Source organism: Buteo buteo, chromosome 10, assembly GCF_964188355.1.
Source record: "Buteo buteo chromosome 10, bButBut1.hap1.1, whole genome shotgun sequence".
NCBI lineage: Eukaryota > Metazoa > Chordata > Aves > Accipitriformes > Accipitridae > Buteo > Buteo buteo.
Genome location: NC_134180.1, coordinates 35,813,406 through 35,835,007, shown reverse-complemented (window position 1 = coordinate 35,835,007; position 21,602 = coordinate 35,813,406). Strand labels below are relative to the sequence as shown.

The window sequence follows — 21,602 nt, the reverse complement described above, 5'->3', positions numbered from 1 at the left end:
TGCTAATTAAATGGTTTGTTTCTTACATTTCCCCTCTTGTATGAAATGTATTTGTAAAAAAAAAAAAAAGAAAAAAGCCTGACTGCAAAGACACAAACCCTTGCTGAGAGAGTCAGAGGCATGTCGCCCATTGGAGACTGCATCTTTTGGGTTTCAAATTTTAAGATTTTCCTTTCCCACAGGAGTGCAGAAGGTCATACCCAATACTTTGGAGTTGGAGATGGCTGACCCCCAAAATAATGCCGTAAGGCAGGAAGGGAGCTGAGCTGCTGGCAGACCAGCACCAGGGTTAACACTTGTGAATGATTCTCTGCCCTGTGCTAGCACCAAAGATTACAACAGCTATTTCTTTTCAAGTAATTACTACCTGGTTAGAAGCCTGATCCAGGGCCTGCTGGACACAGAGGAATGCTTCCTGCTGGGCTGGGATTTGGATCTCTTTGTCCTTTTGCTCGGGAGTGCCTATTAATGGGGCATTCAGAAAAAGGGAGGTTGATCTCCAGTTAGCAAACAGAGAAATTGCCAGTTGTTGGCCATCAGGCACCTCTGAGACTAGACCTCTGTAGGGCCAGTAAAAGTTAACTCTTGTTTAAAGCCACCAGCTCTGGAAATGGTTTTTGGTAGTGTTGGGGATGGCCAAGAAAGCTGGGCAGGTCGTGGCAGGTCAGCACACCAGAAATGGTTATTGTTGCTGTTGTCTGAAGACTGACAATAAATAACAAGGAGGTTTTAATTTTAAAGGGAATGTTAAAATTGAATTGGACTGCAGCCTTGTACAAATTCTGTGTTTGCATACATTTGGCAAAGCCAGAGGTTGTGACCTGAGGTCACTGCAAGATGATGAGACGGGAGCTTGCCTTGGGGAGCGCTTCTCCATTCTTGCAGTTACAGAAATCCACAGATGAGGTGAAAGGAAAGGATCAAACATGTTTATGCTTAAATCTGCGATCCTTGAGTGAAGGTTATACAAACATCTAGGAGTATAAAACTGGCGAGGAACTATGTGCTTACTGAAATAGAAGAGGAAACAGTTTTGTATAGAGAGATGAATAGTTCAAACAAACCTATATTGTCCCTAAAAATATCATCCACCCTCCTCTAAATGCTATTGCTGGTTAAGTCTTGCCTTGAAATTCTTCAGCGATGCATCCCCAGGAAGCACTCCTTAGAAACCTGTCCTGCCTTCCTGGAAGCACCAGCCTGTCCTTTCTGTTTTCGGCAATGCGCTAAGAGAAAAGAAGGGTCCAGTTTCTGCCTGACACCTTCACACAGCCTGAGGATATCCTTGGACATAACTGGGTTTTGAAACATTTTGATCATAAAAATTAAATGAAGGTGGGGGCTAAATCTTATTTCCTACTATTCCCACTCTCGCTCATCTCTGACACCAGTATTTGATGTATGTAATCAGCTGATCCATGCTGGAAAGGTTAGAAGTGAAGGATGTTCCTGTCTGTTACAGATTAGCAAAACGTTAGAGCAGCTTTGGCCTTATGAGACTTGAGGTAAATTGGCTTAGCCCACATAAGTGCAAACTCAGTTTGCTGGACAGGTTATAGCCATGGATGGAGAAGGACAAGTTTCTTTTGGATCAAGTTTTGCTGTATAGACTTGGAAGGAAACTAAAGCACAGGGTAGATTTTAAACTGTGTAGTGCCAAAATATCTTTAGGTTTTGGCAAGTAATCTGGCAAAATCAAGTTACTTCACGGGATTTCTGTTATCTTGCACTGCAGAAATCTTGTACGACTGCAAATTCTCTCAAGTTTTATCTCAATCTTGAGCTCCCAGGTATAGGATTAAGCTGAAGGCTGATTTCAGTGCCAGAATCTTGCTGGCCATGGATGGCATGGAAATCAGAAGCATGTTCATACTGCAGATTTGAATCCAGCCCTTTTCTTCCCTTCTCCTCAGCTGCCCCATTTCTATTCCTTGCATAGCTTGACATAGACTTTCAAATAGAAATGCTTTATAAGATGCTCATGATCTCCCCTAAACCATGGACTGTGGCCTTTTTTTTTCAGTTATTACTGGTTTTGTAAGATATAAATGTGAGTTTGCCCAGGGGTGTGTTCAGTTGCTTCAGGCAATCTGGATACACAGAATCTGTCTGTTGGGGTTTGAGGGTCAGATGACTGTGTGTCATTTGAAAGGTGGCTTCTCCTGAGTTGCCATCTGTCTCCAGCCTGAACTTGCTGGGCCTTCAGCTGCAGATGGACCCCAGAAACTTGCACCTTTCCCTCAGCACATTCCTGCAGTAAGAGTCACCACTCAGCAAGAAGAACAACTTTTACTTATTAAGAAGCAAAACCTCAAAGGAGGCAGACACAAGTGGGAAGTATTTGCCTAACCAGCAGATGCCCTCTAGGTTCATCTGATGACTATGCTTCACCAATTCCATTTCACTCCTCCTATGAAACACCTCCTGTATCCCTGCAGCCTAATTTCATTCTCCATAGTCTCCACTACATCCCCTATAGTTAGATTTCCATATAAGTTAGAGCAGTTCTAGTTAGCACAGGTTTCCTCACATTAAGTGACTTTTGGTTTTTGGTTTGTACCTCTCTCCTGCATTTGTTCTTTGCTCCCAGCCTCTTATGCCCTGGCTTGTGGGCTATTCAGAAGGGCTGCCTTTTTTTTTTTTCTTTTTTTTTTTTTTTTTGAGTCATTCGTCAAATTAACCAATATTGATGCATCTTTTACTCTTCCACATGAAGATGGAAGGAAAAGCAAGGTTTTGCTGGGAACAAATTTGCTAGTAATATCCTTCCTACCTGAGAGGCATAAGAGAGCTGCAACCAGTTCCTGACGATGGCAGGCAGATTCACAGTCAAATTGGCCTGTTGCTATTATCATGGGGAAACTGAGTCAGAGACATTACAGCCAATATTTTACCTGAGAAATCTGGCTGTCTTTTTAAAAGCCTTCATTTGGCTTCAGAAACCAAGGTCAACGTCCATATCTGAATACTTTGTTTTCTCTGTCCTTACTTGATACCAAGCTGGACAATCTGGGCATAAAAGCAGGGTGTCTCAACTCCCAGTCCTGTGCTTTGCCAGTTGTGGTGCCTCCCATCTCGTGAGATTTCATGGAAATCACCCTTCTCCACCGTGCCTCAGTTTCCCTCCTTGTAAAATAGGGAACTTGCTCAGTTTGGAGAGAGGGTGCAGAAGCAGCGAGTAACTTAAGTCTTGATGGTGAAATAGGAAAATGTGGAGGTGCCTCTACCAGCTGTGCAGCCCGGGTGACCTTTGCTTTTAACAGTGCCACAGGACATGCCCCTTTGCAAAGCCCCAGAGAGTCTGCCTGCAAAGCTTTCTATCACCTGGACCCTGTGAGATCCGATCCATCTCCAGGCAAGATCCTCATCACTCACGGAGCTTCTAATTCCTTAGAGAGGCAGAAGAGACAATATTCAGCAGCTGGTTATTTCTTCCTTTCCCTCAGTCCCTCACACAGAGTGTCAGTTAAAAAAAAAAATGGCAGAGAACTGGCCATTAGCAAGGAAAACAGTTTAGGGAAGAGACGAAATAAAAATGCAATCAATTATCTCTTGCCATGCCCAGGTGTGTGGGTGCAGTCAATTTTCAAAGTCATCGAGAATTTTAGATGAGAAAAGGGAAGCTGTTCATGGCAAATTGCAAGTGTTGGGGGAAGGGGGAGGGAGAAAGAGAGAGAAAGCAGAGAGGGGAGAGAAGGGAGAGATTAATTTCCCTCTTGAGTGAGAAGTGTGTTTGAGACAGACAGATGGGCTGTAAATACTCCAAACCAAGGACAGGAGCTGAGACAAGGGAGAGGCTGGTGATTGAAGTGTGACTGTGATGGAGGTAGTACATTTCCCGGCCAAGGTGACTGGTTTTGTTCTGAAAGGGGGAGATTTCTGAGATGTGGCTGCCGCACTTCACATCAACCTGGACCAGGACAGCATATTTAGACTTGATAAGTGATATCCAGGTCCCAGTGGGGTTTTCCTTAAGGGTCAGCTTCAACTGCCTGCCTTGTAAGGGAAGTCTGAAGGGGGAGAGGGGAGGGGAAGAAAGAAAGAAAAAAGGGAAGGGGGAGGGGAAGGAAGGAAGGAAGAAAGAGAAAGACGCTCTTCTTTCCTCGTTAAAATTATTGAGCTGTCTACAAGTGGTGAGCGAGGGGACCATGTGACCGGCAGTTAATCACATTGCTGTGAAATGTGACTGCTGCTGATAATAGGATCTTTCCTTCGGTAGAATTTCTGTTTCAGAAGTAGTGATTTTCACAAAGAAAAGAGGTTGAGGGAGATATCATTTCAGATCTAACAGAGCCTGTGTACATTTTCTTTAGGGAGAAAAACCTCCTTTTTCCTTTTCTGTTAGGTGTCCCTGTTTGTATTATTATTATCATCATCAATTTTTCATTTTCACAGCCCAAACTCACTGAGTACAAATGTAACCCAGCTCCAGTCTGTCTGCAAGCAGATTAGTTACCATTTAGTCATAAAGTTAACCAACCTTGTTCCAATCAATTAACCCCTAGAACGCTTAATTTATTGGTGCCCCAGTCTATGCTAGCCATTGAAAAGATGAACATCCTGCTTCAAAATGAACTGGTCTGTCTTTCCTCCAAGATACAGGAATTGTAAGAGGACGGTAGTAAATAAGCATTTAGAAATCCCTTCTGTACAATCAAAGGCAACAGCAGCACAGAGAAGAATAAAGGGCATTTTAGCATGCATGAAAAACAGTGCAGTAAATGAATCAGGCTCTCGGGACAGGAATAGCAGGGCTGTGGAGCCACTGTGGGCTTGGCTGAGTTGGCTCCTTCTGTCATAAATTGATCTAATATACGTCAGGTTACGGCAAGAGTCACAGGCAAGTGAAAGATTGCTGATCTAGACACCTTCCCACCTTCAGATTTTGCTTGCCAGAATCTCTTCGCTCCTTTTTGGGGAGCCTGAATTACTTTCACCCTTGTTCTCCAGGTTTTTGACTGGTTTCACGGGTTAATCCAACAAGAAACTTCTCCAAAGCACACTGAAATAAGTAGGAGTCTCTCTGTTGGCTTCCCTGGCGTGTAGATCAGGTGTTGCTAAAGCAGATGTTTTAGTCAGAACTAATTAGAGTTGATCTGGTTGCATAAGAGAGAAAAAATTGTAGCAATGCAAGGATTGAAACACTGAGGTTGTTTCCATGTTACAAGACTGGAAAGGACCTATTTTTACTTTTTTTACCATATTTTAAATAGTAGTTGTTACTAACACATGTTCTTTTCTGAAAAGACCCGATTTGGAAAACAAAATGCACCTATAATTGTTTTGATATTAAAAAATAAATAAATTTTAAAACGCCCCAAATTGCAATCAGGTCAAGTGTTTCTGGAAAAGCAAAAAAGTGCAGGTTGAGGTGTTTGGAAGGGCCTAAATAAAGGCCAGGTCTCGGATCTTGTGCCCTTTCAGCAACAGGACACACTGTGGCTCCTCTGACAGCTTTTGCTTTCTCCGATCAGTTTGGCATACTCTTCTGCCTGACAAATGATCTGCAAACAGACCCACATTTTCTCAGCTACATGAGCTCAAAATTACTTTGCCAAGCAATTCTTGGGTGGTTGTTCAATTGCAAGCCGTTCTTCATGGGAGCTACGTTTTGACAGGTGATCCGCTTCAAGTGGGCTCTCCTCTAACATGGATTTGTTTCCTTGTCGCTGCATTGGCTGAACGTGGGTGAGGCATCGCTTTGTGGCTGTGAGAGGTGAGCCAGCAGAACACTTATTTCTTGCAAACTGCGAGAAAGGCGATGTACAGTAAGCACAAATGTAGCTGGAGCAAAGGGATTTTCTCCTGGAAAATCTCTGTGGAAATATTTTTGATGCTATGCTCTCCTCGGTCTCTTCACCAGACAATGTGTCTAGGCTGTCTCCTCTCATGCAAGAATCAGCTTGACCAAGGACAGGCATGTTCTTCTAGGCCAAGTGAGGAAATAGTTCCTTTTCTCATTTCTGCTGTTGCATTTCCTTGGTGGGCTTGCAAACATCACATCCCCTTTTGCACTTCAGTTTTAATCTACAAATGGAGGAGTCTGGCAGCCTTTGAAAGGTTTTTACTATTGGCAGGTATTGTTTTATTCGTTGCTGTGACCAGCTTTTTATGCCTCATAAGTTCTGCATTAGTTTTTGCGTTTGGGAACGCCACTTAAAAGAATGTGCTGCAGCAAATGTTGATTCCTGGCTCGGTACCTCAAGTTGTGCATGTGTGGTGTTCCCTTTGGTTCTCAGTAGGCTTTCCTGGCAACAGAGAAGGGAAATTGGTCCTGAAAATGGCTGAGCCATGTTCATCCAGTCCTGTGCCCAAGCTAACTGGGGCAGTTAACTGATCTGCTTTGCTCAGGGATAGCACCTTGCTGATGTAGCAATACCGCACCTCTTACCAGAAGGGTCTCTTCACTTTGAGTATATCTTATATTCTTCCTTTGAACACTGGCTGGTGATAAAGACAGGCTGTTGGAGTAGGTTAGGTTTGGTCTGACCTGGTTTGGTATTTCTTGTGAAAGAATCATTTATTCCTGCTCTCTGTGGGATTTTTCTAGACAGGCCAGAAATTCCCCGTCCTTTCTGCTTTCTCTACTCTTTGTCTGCTAAAATAGCTCAGGTACATTTCTCTGTTAGCTACTTCAGTCCCTGCAAAGTCATATACAGAGCAAGGACCAATTTCCCGTACATTCTTACTAAACTGAACGGTTATTCTACCAGAACACAGCCTCAAACACATCAGCTCTCCCGGCCACTGCCAGGCCCTTACAGCGTGGTCCAGCTGCCTTTCCTTCAGGTTTCCAGCACGCTCGAGGTAGGCCTAAGGGCCCTATTTGAATGCAGTTCAAGATACATAGTTCTGCCTCATTTCCAGCCTCACAGCTTCATTCTCTAACCTGTCGTCCCTCGTCTCCTGTTCCTATACCCTACAGCACTGCAGCTCTGCTTGCATATGCTTCTTGCTTCCCCTTGATTGCTTTTTGCACTTCCTCCCTTTGCCCATACTGGCTTGCTTTTGCAGGCCGTGTATTTATTGCTAGCTGGCAAATGCAAGTGCTTGGACATACATTCAATTATCTTCGAACAATTTCCATTTACTCTGGTTTTGGTTTTTTCCCTTTCAGTTTCACTGAACACTGCCTGTATTTTCTCAGAACTTTTTCAACTGCAATACAGTCTGCTGCTGTTCTCCCTACTTTTCTTTTTTTTTTTTTTTCTTTCCACGTTTTCCATGTTTTCATTAAGCTCCCTCACTAAACTCAGGTGAGCATTTCTCCACTGCTGCCCTTTCTGTACATTTGTACTGAGAAGGGTCCAAGTTTCACCTCAGTGTGTTAAATGCTCCCTTCACCTGGAAGGAAATCAATGGTACAGGCAGATTGGGGTTTTATCTACGCCCCCACACCAAAATGTCTTTCTTTTTGATGTACAGTAATCTCCCCCTCCCTTGTGGTTTCACTTTTACCTGTTTTTCCATTAAAACTTGACTTATGCTTTACTTTTATGCCAATGGAGTGCACTGTGGAGATGATAAGGGTCACTTCTGCTTACTGTTCAGGCAAAGGTGTGGTTTTGATCTTCAGATCAGTTCTCAAGTACATAATCTTCCCTGAGAGCTTGCCTATACTCAGAGTTGCTGCTTTCCACTGCTTGTTCTCCCTTTCCTCTGGCTGGTAAAACATGACTGTATTTGGACCAACTCTTTCATAACATCTCTTACGTTTTTGTAAGAGAGACATTTTGATTCGATGTCCACAAAGAGATGGGATATTGCAAGAAAGGAAAATGATTTGATTGTCCATATCTGAAATTGCCCAGACTGGATGACTTTGTGGAAGAGTTGCTTTGGTCAAAATCTTCAGGAGCAGGGAAATATCTGTAGCACAGATGTACTCAAGCTATTTTTAAACAAGCTGGCTTAGGCACAGGAGAAACAGCATGAGGTGAGCTGTGCAGAGAAACATAACGCTGTAGTTTGAGTGCTTCTAACGATAGTTCAAGTAGCACTGTAATACACCACGGTTACTTTTGCGACTGCAGCATAGAGATACCAGCCTGTCACACGGCAAAGGACTCCTCACCTCCAGTGGGGCGCTCTGTACTGGTATCCCTTGACTTAATCAAATTCCGGTCACCTGGGTGAGAACCTGTGGCGATATCCAAAAGATGGGATTCGTGAAATTTATGAAAGAAGATGGCAGAGGGTGATCTACCACTGTGTGAACATGAGCCACTTGTCTGAGCTGTCCTTCCTTACAACTCCACAGCAACATTAGCTAGTGATGGGAGCTATTACGATGGTATCTCCTTTAAATGCTCTTCTTCCACCCATCCACACCAACAGTTTGTAACTCCTGGTGAGTACAGCCATGAGACAGAAAGGCCTTTAGCCTTTCTCCTGTGTGTGCTTGGGTATCGCTTACTTATTGGGCATGGAGCTAACTGAAGGGTAGTTAATGCCATCAAGCATTGGGATGTATTTATATTTTTAACTACGTGTAAGTGATTATCAACATTATAAATAATTACAGTCTGCCTCCCAGCCCCTCTGCTCCATTCCACCCTGCTAATTGCAATGCTTAGATCTCAATGAGCTCATTATGTTTTGTCGATATTCAGCTCTTTGGCTTGCTCACTTAGTAGGGACCGGGGGGACGCAAATGGGAGCTAAAGATTGAAAATGCCAAGCTCCTAGGGATTTGAGTTAGCGATCATCACTGCTTCATCTCTATGCACAATTTATTCAGCACTCCACCTTCCCTAATAAATTATAGATCCCTCAAAGGGAAGCTTTGCCAAGGGATGGGCAATTGCCTCACTCGCGGGGGAGCCCATTCTGTGCGGTATTGAGCATCTTTGACATCTGGTCCTCGCAGGATTGGATCCCTCCTGCCCTTCCCCTCCGCCCGTCTCTTCCACCCCTTTTGGGAAGCATTAACCTTTTCAATGTGATGTATGCGAAAGGGTGACAGTCAGCAGTGGCAGTTCCTAATGGATTCTGTTTGGTTGGTTGGTTGGTTGTCTGAACTGCCTGCAATGCTGTCCAGACCTCTTGGAAAAGCAAGCCAGAGTGCAACTAATATTTTAATTAGCAGCAAAAGGCAGAGAGGCTTTTAAAGAAGAACAGTGTTTGAATTCAGAAGTAAGGAGCAGATGAATGTGGGGCAGGGGACTTGGGATTCAGTGCAGCTGGAGACAGTAGCACACAGCACCTTTAAAGAAGGGCTGAATTTTCAATCACAAGCCATAGTGGTGAGCAGTGAGATGGTTATGGTCATCTTTGGGGGCTAGTGGGCTACAAAGGGGTGAATTTGTGCCCCTTACTCATCTTCCTGGCGGTGCAAAAGGAGCAGAGACTTGTCATACCTGCCTTGCCAAGGACTGAGAAAAACCCCAGTGGAGAGCGCTACTATATGATAAAATCTGAACAAAAGGAACTGAGTTACAGGGGCAACCCTTTGCCCACCCCTCTGTTCTCAGACAGGATCAGTTCTACTTTCCCCTTTCCTGATAGCTGTTTTCCTAATTCTGTCTTAAGATGGAAATGCTGCAGCCTCCCCAGGAGATATTTTCCTAGTCCTTCACTAGTCTTATTGCTGGAAAACTTCCCCCAAAATCTAATCTCAATCTGGTTTATTGTAAATTAAGACCATTGCTTTTTGTCCCATCACCAGCAGGTGCAGAAAAGTGTATCCTGTTCTACAGCAGCCTTTACCTATTTGTACACTCTCTCTCTTCACTATTCTGTGATCCAAAGTCCACAAATCTTTTCAGTTTTTCCTCCTCAGGCTTTCTGGACTTCTGATCCTCCTTTAGAAAGCCCTTAAAATCCCCAGACAATTAAGCTGAAGTTAAACCAACTTCAAGAGTGGCAGAGTCTAACTCAGCTTTGTGACTCCACAGCCAAACACTGCTTCTTGCGAGACTGTGGCACACAGCTGGGAGCTCGGCCAGCCGGCTTTGCAGCGATGAGAGATGGCTTCTCGGTGAAGAGAGTCAGTCAATCTCAGTCCTCTGCAGCAGGGTCGACAGCTGCAGCAAACATCCTTTGGCACCCGTGGGTGAATATTCCCCAGTGATTCAGTGTGAACACCAGTGTCAGAAGTGGATCTGAGAAGGAGGAGCTCTCTCCCAGCCATGCAGAGGTTGGTGCTGCTGTGTCACCTGAGCTGTGGATCAGAAAGAATTCTCCAGGACGATACTAGAACTTGTGAATGGAGGCAAATAGGGCTCCTGGAATTATTTCTTGTTAGTAATATGGTGATAGAGATAGGCAACACAAGCAGACAGTGAGACAGAGTAAAGAGCAGCGCAGCAGACAGGCCTCACCACTATAAGGAGAGTTTGAAGGGGAAGTGATTTTTATAGCCATAAATGACACTCTGGAAAATGGAGAGATGCAAAGTTGCTGCTTAGGTCTTTCACAAACTCCAGAGGTTGGTGGTTAGATTATGGTCACAAGCATGTTGTTATGAAAACCCTTTTCACCAGGGAAAGCAGTGACTCTTAATCTGGCCCACCAGTTAATCCCCTAGCAAGCACTTGCTTTGAGATGCCCCTTTTATAAATCAAGGGCCGCTCCTACATTGGCTGTATAGCGGTGTACCTCCAGCCACTTCAGCAAAGTTGGCTGTTGTTTCAGTGACAGGAGTTGGTGGATCTGAAGTTTGGCAATAGTTTATTCCCATCCCATCAGAGAAGCGAGGAGAAGAGACAGGCAGTGGAGAAGGGGAGAGCTGCAGACCTTTCCAGCATCTTTATCCGGACACAGACCCGCTGCTGCCAGCAGTCCTTCCCTGGGGGACATGATGTAGGAAAACAAGCCAGCTTGGGTGAGTAGCTTTTTTAGAAAGAGCCTTGTGACAGCAGTCAGAGGAGAGTTATTTGTGGCAGGGACTATATATAACTATATTTGTGTGTGTGTGTAGATTAAATATATATATGTGTAGTGCCTTATCACTGCATTCCAGCTTGAGTTTAAAACACAGAGGAAAAATCAAAGGTTTTAGAAAAAGCTAAATTGATCCAGGAATGGGAATTATAATAGCAAAGAGGCATTAATTGGGGGTGTGTGTGTGGAGATTATAGTAATATTTTACTCCTTCCCTACAAAGACAAAAATAGCATTAGTTTCTCTACCTACTAGTAACAGCTCTAATTCTCTTCTTCCCATTCACCAACATCACTCTGGAGTGACCACCTACAGATGAGGTGTGTCCAGCTGATGTGAAGAGAGCTTTGGCCGAGCTCATGTGTGTTGTTGCTTTGGGGAGAACCCCCCCCTACAGCAGATAGCCTGAGATTAAGTGTGGCGTTGACCCTTGAGCCTGAGTCAGCAATGTAGGCAGAAAGGAGATCTTGGCATTCAAGAGCTGATGCTCCTTCTTTCTCATTTTACTTCATTTAACTCTGCTTGTCCTCTCATCCTGTAGTGCCCAAAGCAAGCACCCAAAGACACCTTAATCATAGATTCATCCCCTGAGCTAGACCTGCTCTGCCACCCCAGCACAGCCTGGTCCTTGCAGAGAGGGCAGGTGCCCTGTCTCTGGTTTGGCCAGGCATAGTTCCCATTGCAAAACCAATCCCCAGATCTTTTTTGTGCTCTGCCAGCCCTGGAAGTGTGCCACTCCCAGCAGAGCTTTCTGTTGTCTGCAGCCTACACCACAGTGCCTTATTCTGAATCAATACTTGCAGATACTGGAGATAACTCAGGGAGAGAAATACATTAACGTAGCTGAAGAAACAAAGATAATGATATTTTTTCTTCCTTTTTTTTCCTTCCCTCCCTTCTCCTACAAAATAAAATTTTATTTTCTCCCCCCCATCTCTATGATCTGCACTTAGCAGGGCTCCAGGCTCTTGAATTATTTCCCACTTTTCAATAAAGCCTTAAATCTTTTTTAAAAACTGCTTGTTTTAATTGAAAAATTTCAATCAATCAATTTGCCCCTTCTCTACCCTCTCGCCTTCCTCCCCTCCCCCAAACAGACCCATTTGCAGTAAATAATCTGTAGCCAGACTTTCTGCTCTAAAGAAATAAATAATTCTGAATTTGCTGAATCCCGCCTGATCTCCCAGCTTTAAATCACTGCACTTTGTACTGAGCTCAGCCGAAATGTTGAACACACTGAAGCATGACTATTACTTGGAGACTGCAAGTGGTTTTAAAGGTACAGCCTCTGAGGCTGTGGTCCTTTTTCCTCCCAGGACAGTCTGAGAGAGGAGCTAAGCCAATTCCTGAGGATAAGTTTTCTCTTCCCTGCATTTTGCCCAATACAAATGCAGGTGTTGCCTTCTCTTGAAGGGACTTATCAAAGACTGACTGAAGGCAAGAGAAATCCATTTGGTCTTTGACCTAGTCCTTAAGAAGAGGCATCTTGACTGAAACCATCTAATAGCCACTGGACTGAGTCCTTTTTCAGATGGATGATCTAAGGTAGGTTCCAGGAGGTCCTCTACGTCTGCTCAGACACTGGAGAGCAAGTGCTTATGCTCCCAGGTGCACATAGTTGCACTTGGACACAGAAAAGCTAGGGGTATCCCAGCCAGGGGAGAAATGTCCCCCAAAATCATTGCGAGTCTTGCAATCACTGTCAGCATTCTGCAATTCTCCTTATCATTCCTCTATTCAAAAACTTTAAAACCAGTTATATGCAGGTTTATGTCACAAGGGAACACAATCCTCATATTTCTTAATTCTTCATGTTTCTTATTTAATCATATTTCTTAATTTCTTCTTTTTAGGATTGCTCTTGCAAAGCTATTGACTATGCCCTGTCTGAAAATGCAAGCTGCAGCTGAAGAGGGAAAATGCAGCATGCAACAGACTACTGATGCCTAGTTATGATTTATACAATTCATGAGCTTCCAACAATTTAGAGATGAAAAATGGTTTATCCACACTTTGGTGTGTTGAAACACACTTTCTACCATTTATCTTGAAACCGATTTTGCTTGGGTGGTGGTGAATGTTATGCACAAAGCCGTGAATGGAATGTCTAATGGGAACTGTCAGACATGGAACAATGAATGTCATCATGCTTCTGGGCTGAGATGTGAGGGACTAAGAGGATCCCCAAAAAGTTCAGCTCATGATTTTCCAGTGTATTGGAGGGGGGGGTAATTAGAGTTGGAAACTATTGTACTGTTCTTGCATTTCTAACCAAGCTGAAAACAAAACTTGTTAAGACTTAAGTCTTCATGCTGTTTTTCCCTTGTGCATTTGAGAACATTCATCAGTGATAGGAGAAGATTGTGAATGCTGGATTTTCACTTGGAAATTTCTTCCCCTCTTTTCATCCCTCTTTGGTATATCAGAGAGAATCAGCTCTGTAATTTTCATTGACTGTGTAAAGAGCTGAGGTCAGCTAATCCACAAGGGCTCCTTCCCAGATTTGGCAAGTGACCAAAACTGAACAATAGAAAAGATCAGAAACGTTAAAATCACAAGAAGAGGCTCAGCCTAGTGTCTCCCAGATACTCTAAATAAAGATCTGTCAGACATTAATGTGAGACCAGTAAATGCAGGCCCAAATTAATTTGGGGACAATTTGATAGGAGCTCTTATAATCAGGATTTAAGTATATAATTTTTCAAGTATACCAGCCTGTGGAGCAATGCTGATGCAATATTTTAATGAATTAAAATATGCTGGTGCTGAAATTCACCCTTTCTGGGTTTTTGAGCTGTAAGCTTGGTTCTGACCTCTGTCCCTTAGATAGCCTCATCAGGAGTCAACACTGCCAAGATATTAAATAAACCATTTTCTTTGGCCGTTTCATAGTTTAGGCCAGATTACCATTTACAGGAGCGCCCATTTCCATCTCCCACTGGTGTAGAGGCACCGTAAGATGGATAAAATGCAACTTACACAGAGCAATGTGAAGATGGCATTAGGATGATGGAGCACCAGTAAGAGGTTTCCCTGTGAAATCATGCTTATAGTGCTGGTAAACGGCATGTGGATTCAGAGGTAAAAATGGGCAGTAGCCCTGTTGCTTTTCCAGTGTTACTTTGACTGTGTCTGAAACATCTCGTCCCTCTCTGTTTCTGTGCTTGCTCTGGACAGCCTGATTTTCCTTTCCCTGTCTGTGTGTCTCGAATCCCATGTTGAATTAAGTGCTCCCTTTTGACGGCCACATATGGTAGCAGCTCTGCAGCCCAGTATTGCATGGAGGTTTTCATCAGTAGCATAATGCGTTTGGTTGGGTGGTTCCCTCACTGGTGCCGCTGTGTTGCAGAGGGAGAGTTGGGGTACGCGAGCTCTCCACCGCACTCGCCTCTGCTCCCCTTGAGTCTCTGCTACCCTTCAGTGGCAGCACCCGGCAGGGTCAAGAGTGCTTGGCTCTATCCTGGCACTGGGTCTTGTGCAGCACCGCCACCTTCCTGCCTTTTTCTTTCTCTGCCTCGAGATCCCTCCCTTCCCCGTGTCCAGATGTTAGCTAGGATCTGCCCATTTCAGTTTAGTTCACAAGAAGGGCAGAAGCAGTAGCTGATAGTGAAATGAGTTCATGGGAAATACAGCGTGGTCCTTGCAGCACAGTCCCTCTGGCAGAGATAAAACAGCGCTCTCCAAGATACCTGTTCTCCAACCTCCTCTTTCAGAGGAGAGAAAATTACAGGCCTCTGATTACTCAGGGAGAAGAGTGCACAGCTTCCATCTTTGTAATTTCTTCCACCACAATCAAGCATTTCAGGAAAAGGGCCTGAAATAGTCAGTCAGGGATCTTTCCGCCCGGTTCCTTTCCTGATAACACACAAGAGGAATAAAAATGAAGACTCGTCATTGCTGTTACATTTCATTTTCAAAAGCATCTGTCCCATCTGGGATCAGGAACTGAGGCTGTTAGGAATGGAAATACTCTCCTTGGGGAAAGTCCCTTTGCTATTTCCAGGCTGGCTGCGTTCAGGGCATTTATAGATTTTTAAGGCTGGACAGTCTAGTTGCATTTTGCTAGCTTGACCTGCCGAGTACTGTGACAGGGTGTCACCAGTAATTCCCACGTTGAGCCTGGTTCTTACGCTGGAGCTATGAAAAGCCCCATTCCCATTGGAAGTGGCAGACTCTCCCCAGAAAGCGTGCCTACATGCACCTCACAGCCCTGCAAAACCAACAACTTGAAGATTTAGTGCTTGCCTGGCCAGGTCCTGCTCTCTCGAAAGTCAGTAGTGAGGACGGGGTAAGTCCTATCCCCTCCCCACACTCCCTTTTAGAAGCTTCCTCCTTTGATAACGATTTTGAAATATGTAACCAGATATACTAGACATTGTGAACCTTGTTTCCCTGGAGTGACAGTCTCTGCGAAGGAGGCATCATCAGCGCCCAGACTTGCACTGTGTTAAATGCTGGTGAAAAGCCACAGAATAGCCCCTCTCCGCCTCACACCCCCCCCCCCACTGCCAAGTCTCTATATTGCCCCAATTACACTTCGCTTGAAGTGGGCCCCCCAATTAGACATGATGTGGGCAGCATCTCTTATTTATTAGAGAATAGTGTCAGCCCTGTGAAACAAAACAAGTAACTGCTGAAAACAGCTCTGCTAAAATAGAGGACTAGTTCTGATCAGGCCAGGCGTGATACAACACAGTGGTTTAAAGCCGTGTAATGCCGTTTTCCATTAGAGCTCTTGTTCGAGTCAGGAAGGGGTTTGATCCATTGATGGAAGCTGTTATAAACAGATGAGAAAACCTCATCCATATTTCTCTTGAGATTGTACGAAGCTGACAGTACGCTAGCTGACCACAGTCATCTGGGACTCTCCCACACAAAATAACCCTCTTTTCATAAATAACAGGATCATTGTTGTGGTAGACTGAGATTTGCTGTAGAATTCAGTTTTGTCAAACAAAGAGCTTCTTCTGGTTTTTAATTTGAGCTATTAAAAAGATTCATCTTTCTCTTCATGTCTCATTTTCCTTCCCCTCTTTCTCCCTTCCCTATTTTTTTTCTTCCCCTGTGTCTGTCTTTAGGATAACTTAAAGCTGTTTGTCTGAGACAAAAGACTTGCGTGGGTCTGGTCAGTGGTGCCTCTAGATTGAATGGTCACGATTTCAAATCCTGTTTAGGACTGAACTTGGACGAATTCCATAAGCTAATAACCCAGCGCAGTGTTTCAAATTGATGGAGGTGCTGTCCTCTAGATGAGACATAAAAACAGAGATCCAATCTGCTTGGCAGAGACCCCACAGGACTTATCAAAGATGAGTGGGGGCTGCTAACTGTTTTGCCCTTGTCAAATCCTTACCACCACCACAGTTTCTCTTCCTGTTCCAAAGCAATGACACTGGACCTTATGAAAATGAGACGGTGAACTTGAAGGAGCCATCCTTTTTCTAATTATTTAAAGCAGTTTGCAGTGTCTGGCAAAAGGGGGAAAGAAAGATAATCCACACACTTGAAAGTGGAATGACCCTGAATTTCAAAAAGCAAAACAAAAGCGAGCGAATGGTGCCACCATGCTCTGCAGCAGTGACATTATTAAATGATCAGTGAGCTATTAAAGCAGCAACATTTAGTACCTCCCCTAATGACTTGTACTGCTAACTGGTTTCCAAATTGAGATTTTTATTGCCTTCATGCACAGACAGAACAAGGCTGTGTCTGTGCTTCTAGAGGCTCCAGCTTAAGCAGACTGTTCACAATAGGAGCAATGAATCTTCTCACTTGAAAACTAGTAATGGCTTATGAGATTCCCCACTCCTCTGTCCTCTTTTCTTACCAGGGCTGGAAGCTTTGGGGTGTGAGGCATGATAGGGTTCATCAATACGGGGGATTTTGCAGAAAGCCCGGCACGATTCTTGAACTTCCTAACATCTGTGAAATTTGGCAGAGTTGTACATAAACAGACTGTCCTGAAATGTCCCCAAAACCACTGATGCCATTCAAAGACTGAGTGCTGTGAGGACAGTGTCTGCAGGAGGGGCCTTGGGCACTCTGGTTTTCACTTCCAGGTAGAAATATGGAGCATGGAAGAATGAGTCTCTGGAGGAGGAAGGGAGAGGAAAGGGAATTGCAGACACTAGTAAAAGTGAAGATTCACCCAGATATTTTCACCTTGACCTGCCCAAATGGATTTCTACTATCTTGTATGAGCTGAGCTCCCGTGATGGGAACAGCTGGGAAATGGCCTTCTATCAAGTACAGTTCAAGCTAGGTCGGGAGTTCCTATGGGCAAAAGCACAGCATGTGTGATTGCAGAAAGGAAGCTGGTTAAAAAACAAACCAACCAACCACTCAGCAAAAGTGGGTTCTGGTTGTAGTAGCAGTTATTTATGTGCTTATGATATACTGTAGGCCAAAGTGGAGTCTGGGTCTTCCGTGCACCTGAAATAAATGCAAATGTTATTGATTTGATTTGCTTTTCTCCATTGGTTCTGCACACACGTGCCTCCTGCACTTGCTGAATGAGTCAGGCCATTTCTTGTCCAGGCTAGGCAGTCACAGGGAGAGGCTGTTACTGCTGTTTCTGAGAGGTGGTAGGATGGCTTGAGAGACTAGTATTAGAACATGCAAATTTTTTATCCCATGCTGGTTCGAGGCTCTTTCCGTCAATGCTGACTGCAAGTTGTTCCCGTTTTGTGACTTTTTGGTGGCTGCACCGGGCACAGGTTTGCATTTCCAGTTTCTTCGGTGTCTGTCTACCTGTGTGTCCATGCTCCACAAAAAGCCTTTACCTTGCCTGGTAATCGTAGCAAACAGGCGGTCTGCGTGGGCTGCAAAGCATGTTAAGCGTTGTAGAAAAATGGGGTGAAGTGGCCTTAGAGGCCTTTCTGTACTTCCTTTTCTGAACTTTGTGCAGGACCAGTTAGACCTAAAGCATTCATGTCTGCTGTGGGTTTAACCTGCTCTTGAATAGCTCTGGTCTGGAGATTTCCAGAGGTGCTAAGGCAGGTTATTCCAGTGGTTAACTGTCTTTACCTTTAGAAAGCTGTTCCTAAGTTCAGCAATAGAACTGGATTCCTCCAGGTCAGGGTTAAGGCAGAGTTGTAAGGCACCATGTAGGAGCTCCTGTAACCACTTCCTCGGCTGCACCCACTCTCATCTAAGGGCTTCCTCCCTCAGGACAGCAGGTCAGGTGTTTCCCACTGTGCAAACACAAGCAATGTAAAGAAACAAAGAAAAGGGCAGCAGGGCCATTGCTGGCAGAGGAGCCTTCTGAGATTGGTACTGAGAAAATGTCCTAGAGACTTTACCGAGTCCAATTACCACTTTATGCCTTTAAAGTGCCAAGTAAATGAAAGAAACTACAAGATCAAGCCATGTTAGTCTTCTCAATCCCTTAAATGTTTGACAGCCCTCTTCCCTTCTTTCTCGCTTCCTCAGACTACTTTGAACTCTTAACCTTTGCCGCTGCTTTGAGTTCACATCTGCAGAAACCAAACTACCCACAGCCATCCCCAAATTCCAGTAACAATCACAAAACACTTTCAAAGCAACGCTGCCCTCCCTCAAATTGATAAACTTTAAGCTGTCTCCAACTTTCTGAACTTTCATGCATGTACGGTTAGTCTCGTCTGTCGGTGCTGGCAGGCTGCAGTGGAGCTTACTGGGTCCTGCAGCAGCCGTGAAACAGCCGGTGTTGTTTCACACAACCAACTATCCCTGTCCACGCAGACAACAGCCGTGAACACCAGCTGCTCAGGCTGGGCTGTACTTTTGGGCAGAAGAATACGGGTGCCCGCAGCACGTACAGTATTAGGATCACAATGAGCATATCAGCATAGACCCTGAAACAGAAGGGATAGATCCATGTAACCATCCCCAGGCACAGCAGCGGGAACCAGAAAAGTGGGACCAGGTCACTGGAGAGAAAAGCAGTGTCAGGAGTCAGCCTCAGCTACTAGAACTGGGCTTGACTGCAGCACTAGCAGAGCTGGGGGCTGGCTTTTTGCAGAACTAGAGCTAACGACTGAGTCACATTAGTTCAACCTCCCCTTTAAATAAATAAATAAATGATAAAGAGAGATCTCACAGTGATGCCTGAACCTGATGTCTCATGCTCACTTGTTTTGATGTGTCTAATGTAAGTGGGCGGGTAATAAAAGCTTCATTTAGAAGCTAGCGTCTTCACAGGCACTGCTGGAAGCCCCTGGGACACTGCACTTCTGGAATTTTCCTCTAATGGAAACATCAGCAGATAACTATTGATAAAGCAGAACATGCATGCACACAAAACAGCCCAGCAACAGTTTATTTTCCTGGGCTGCTGAGTGTTGGACGGAGGTGTATTTAGATTCCCCAGGTTACGTACCCACCTCAGCTACTGCATCAGCACTCCTGAAATGACCATTACGGTGGCCATTTGGGGCAGTGCCTGGGAGAATTATGTGGTTATTGTAGCGTGGGTAGGCATCAGTTCAAAACAGGCAAACAAAGGAGTCCTTAGCCCCCATAATGTCTCTGTGGCAGCTCTGATGTGCAGCACCTGCCTAGTGTTGGGCTCAGAGTTAGCTGAAGGAGGAATCATGGCTAGTGAGAAGAGCCCCCAGAGTTACTGCTGACCTCCCTAGGGCAATCTACTGTCCTTCCAGTTCAGTGCTAAAATCACCATTTCAGGTCTTGAATACAACACAGTTAAAGAAGAACAGTATATTCTCCCAGGACCGTGGAGGGGTCAGTGCTAAAGGTTTGGAGGGCTACAGCTGTAATCCCAACCTTGAGTTTGTACACTAGTCCACTGCTGGTTCATACCATGACATTGTTGACCTTGTTTCCTGGATACAAGCACGGAAATACTGCCTGTATTCAAGAATTTTTAGGTAATTATTTTCCCTAAACATGGAAATTGGAAGGCCCCTTTTCTCTGGTGTATTACTTCACGACCACCGCAGGGATCCGCAGCCAGGCATGGGGGTAAAGGGAGATTGTTTCCTCCTGTCCGTGGTTTTATGCAGCACCTGCCTGTGAAAACAAGAAGCAAACAAGATGACCCCCGCTTTATCTGCTTGCGTAAGTCATTTTGCCTGAAGCCTAAGCACTGTGGGATGGTTAATGTAAAACTTGCTCATGCATTAAATAGCAGTAATTTACCTTTAGACTCTGCTTTTTTATTATTATTATTTTTAATTATTTCAAAAAAAAAAAGCTCCTTAATTAAAAACTCACAGATATGAAGCTTGGAAGAAATGTGGCCAGGACATTCTTGGATTACTACAGGCTGAACTCCTCGGTGGAGAGACCACTAGCACCCACTCCTAAAACTCGGTAGGTCAGAAAGCAATTTCTCTTGCTTTAGCAGGGCTGCTTTTTTAATACCTTTCATGACTAAACTTCAGTGCTACTGCATTATGGCTTTATAATAAGCGTGCTAGTCTAACTGTGCTTATTTTATTGAAATTCCATTCGGAAATAAAGCATTTATGATCAGGAAAGATACCTGGTTTATGTCTGAAAAAATATTCAGAGGATTTTGGAGATATCGATATCTTTCCTGAATTTTGTCTGCTGTACACCAATCTCACACCAGTATCTTTAATGGACTTACCCTTCATTTATCTACTGAGAGTGAGAGGAGAATCAGACTCAATTTATTTGAAAAGTTTTAATTCTGGAAGTGAAAACTTCTTCAGTGCTTCAGGAAACTACTGGCAAGCCTGTGCTAAAGGCAGGGTTCTCCACCTCCTCTTGGACCTGCCGCAGTGCTGGCAGCCAGATGGCAGGTTCCTTCTGCCAGTCCACCTGGGATCCTTTACCTGGGGACCCCGTCTCACCATAAGTCCTTACTCCAGCTTTACAACCAGTTCACTGGATGTTTGTCCAAAAGGAAGTCTTCTTGGACATGAAGTAAAGCACTGGTGAGCAATGCACAAAGGTGTGAACAGAGGGTTTGAAATGCCCAAGCTTGAATCCCTGCAGTGCTGCTGGCCTTCTGTCTGGTGTTGGCCAACTGGTGTCCTTTCAGTGTCTCTTAGCTTGTGTGCGGAGCAGGGGAGATACCACTGAACCGTTTGTGGAGAACCGTCATTCCTTGAACAGGCAAAGCTGTGTAATAACATGAGGAGGGGAGCAGAGCAGGAACCAGAGCTCCTGTTTCATGGGAAACACCACATTCAGAATTTGCCTCTGCTCGGAGAAAACAGCAATAATGCCTCCAAACTAAAAGTTTCTAATTAAATGCCTTTGGGCCAATTGGAATGCTTCATTTGGGTTTCAACTCTTAATAGCACAACCAAATATAATTTATATTTTGCAGTAGAAAAGCTAATTCCCAATTGGCAAAGGAGGCAGCTGAGCCTTGAAATTCACTCGCTTCTTCTCCCCTGTTTGCAGAGGAACACTTTCCTACTGAAGATTTTCTAGTGATGCGCAAGATGGATGTTACAAATATCAGCACAGACCATAGAGCAATTGCTGGAGTTCTTTCTGCAGCCTTTAAAAATCCTCTCAGTGCAGCCATTCTGGCAGTTCCTTATATATGTGGTCAGAGCCAGCCTGACTGCGTTAGGTGTTTAAATGCCCAGCTTTGAGTCCATCTCTCTTTCTCTGTTCGTGATCTTGACACAACAGTTTAGGCTGATGCAGGGAGGATTGTCAGCGCTGCAGTTCTGAATGCTCTTATCTGCAGAGACCTGCAGGGTTAGCAGAGAAAAGCATCCAGCATCTTCCTCTCC

At 44.5% G+C, this 21,602-nt stretch overlaps 1 protein-coding gene across 1 annotated transcript in view; it reads left to right on the top strand.

Annotated features, from left to right (window-relative positions):
• The window catches only part of AGBL4 (AGBL carboxypeptidase 4), a 957,921-nt gene that overhangs the window by 921,899 nt on the left and 14,420 nt on the right, over positions 1–21,602 (top strand). Inside the window, exon 11 of the mRNA XM_075037073.1 lies at positions 20,100–20,196. Coding sequence (XP_074893174.1) covers positions 20,100–20,196 — 97 coding nt within the window. The remainder of the gene's footprint in view (positions 1–20,099; positions 20,197–21,602) is intronic.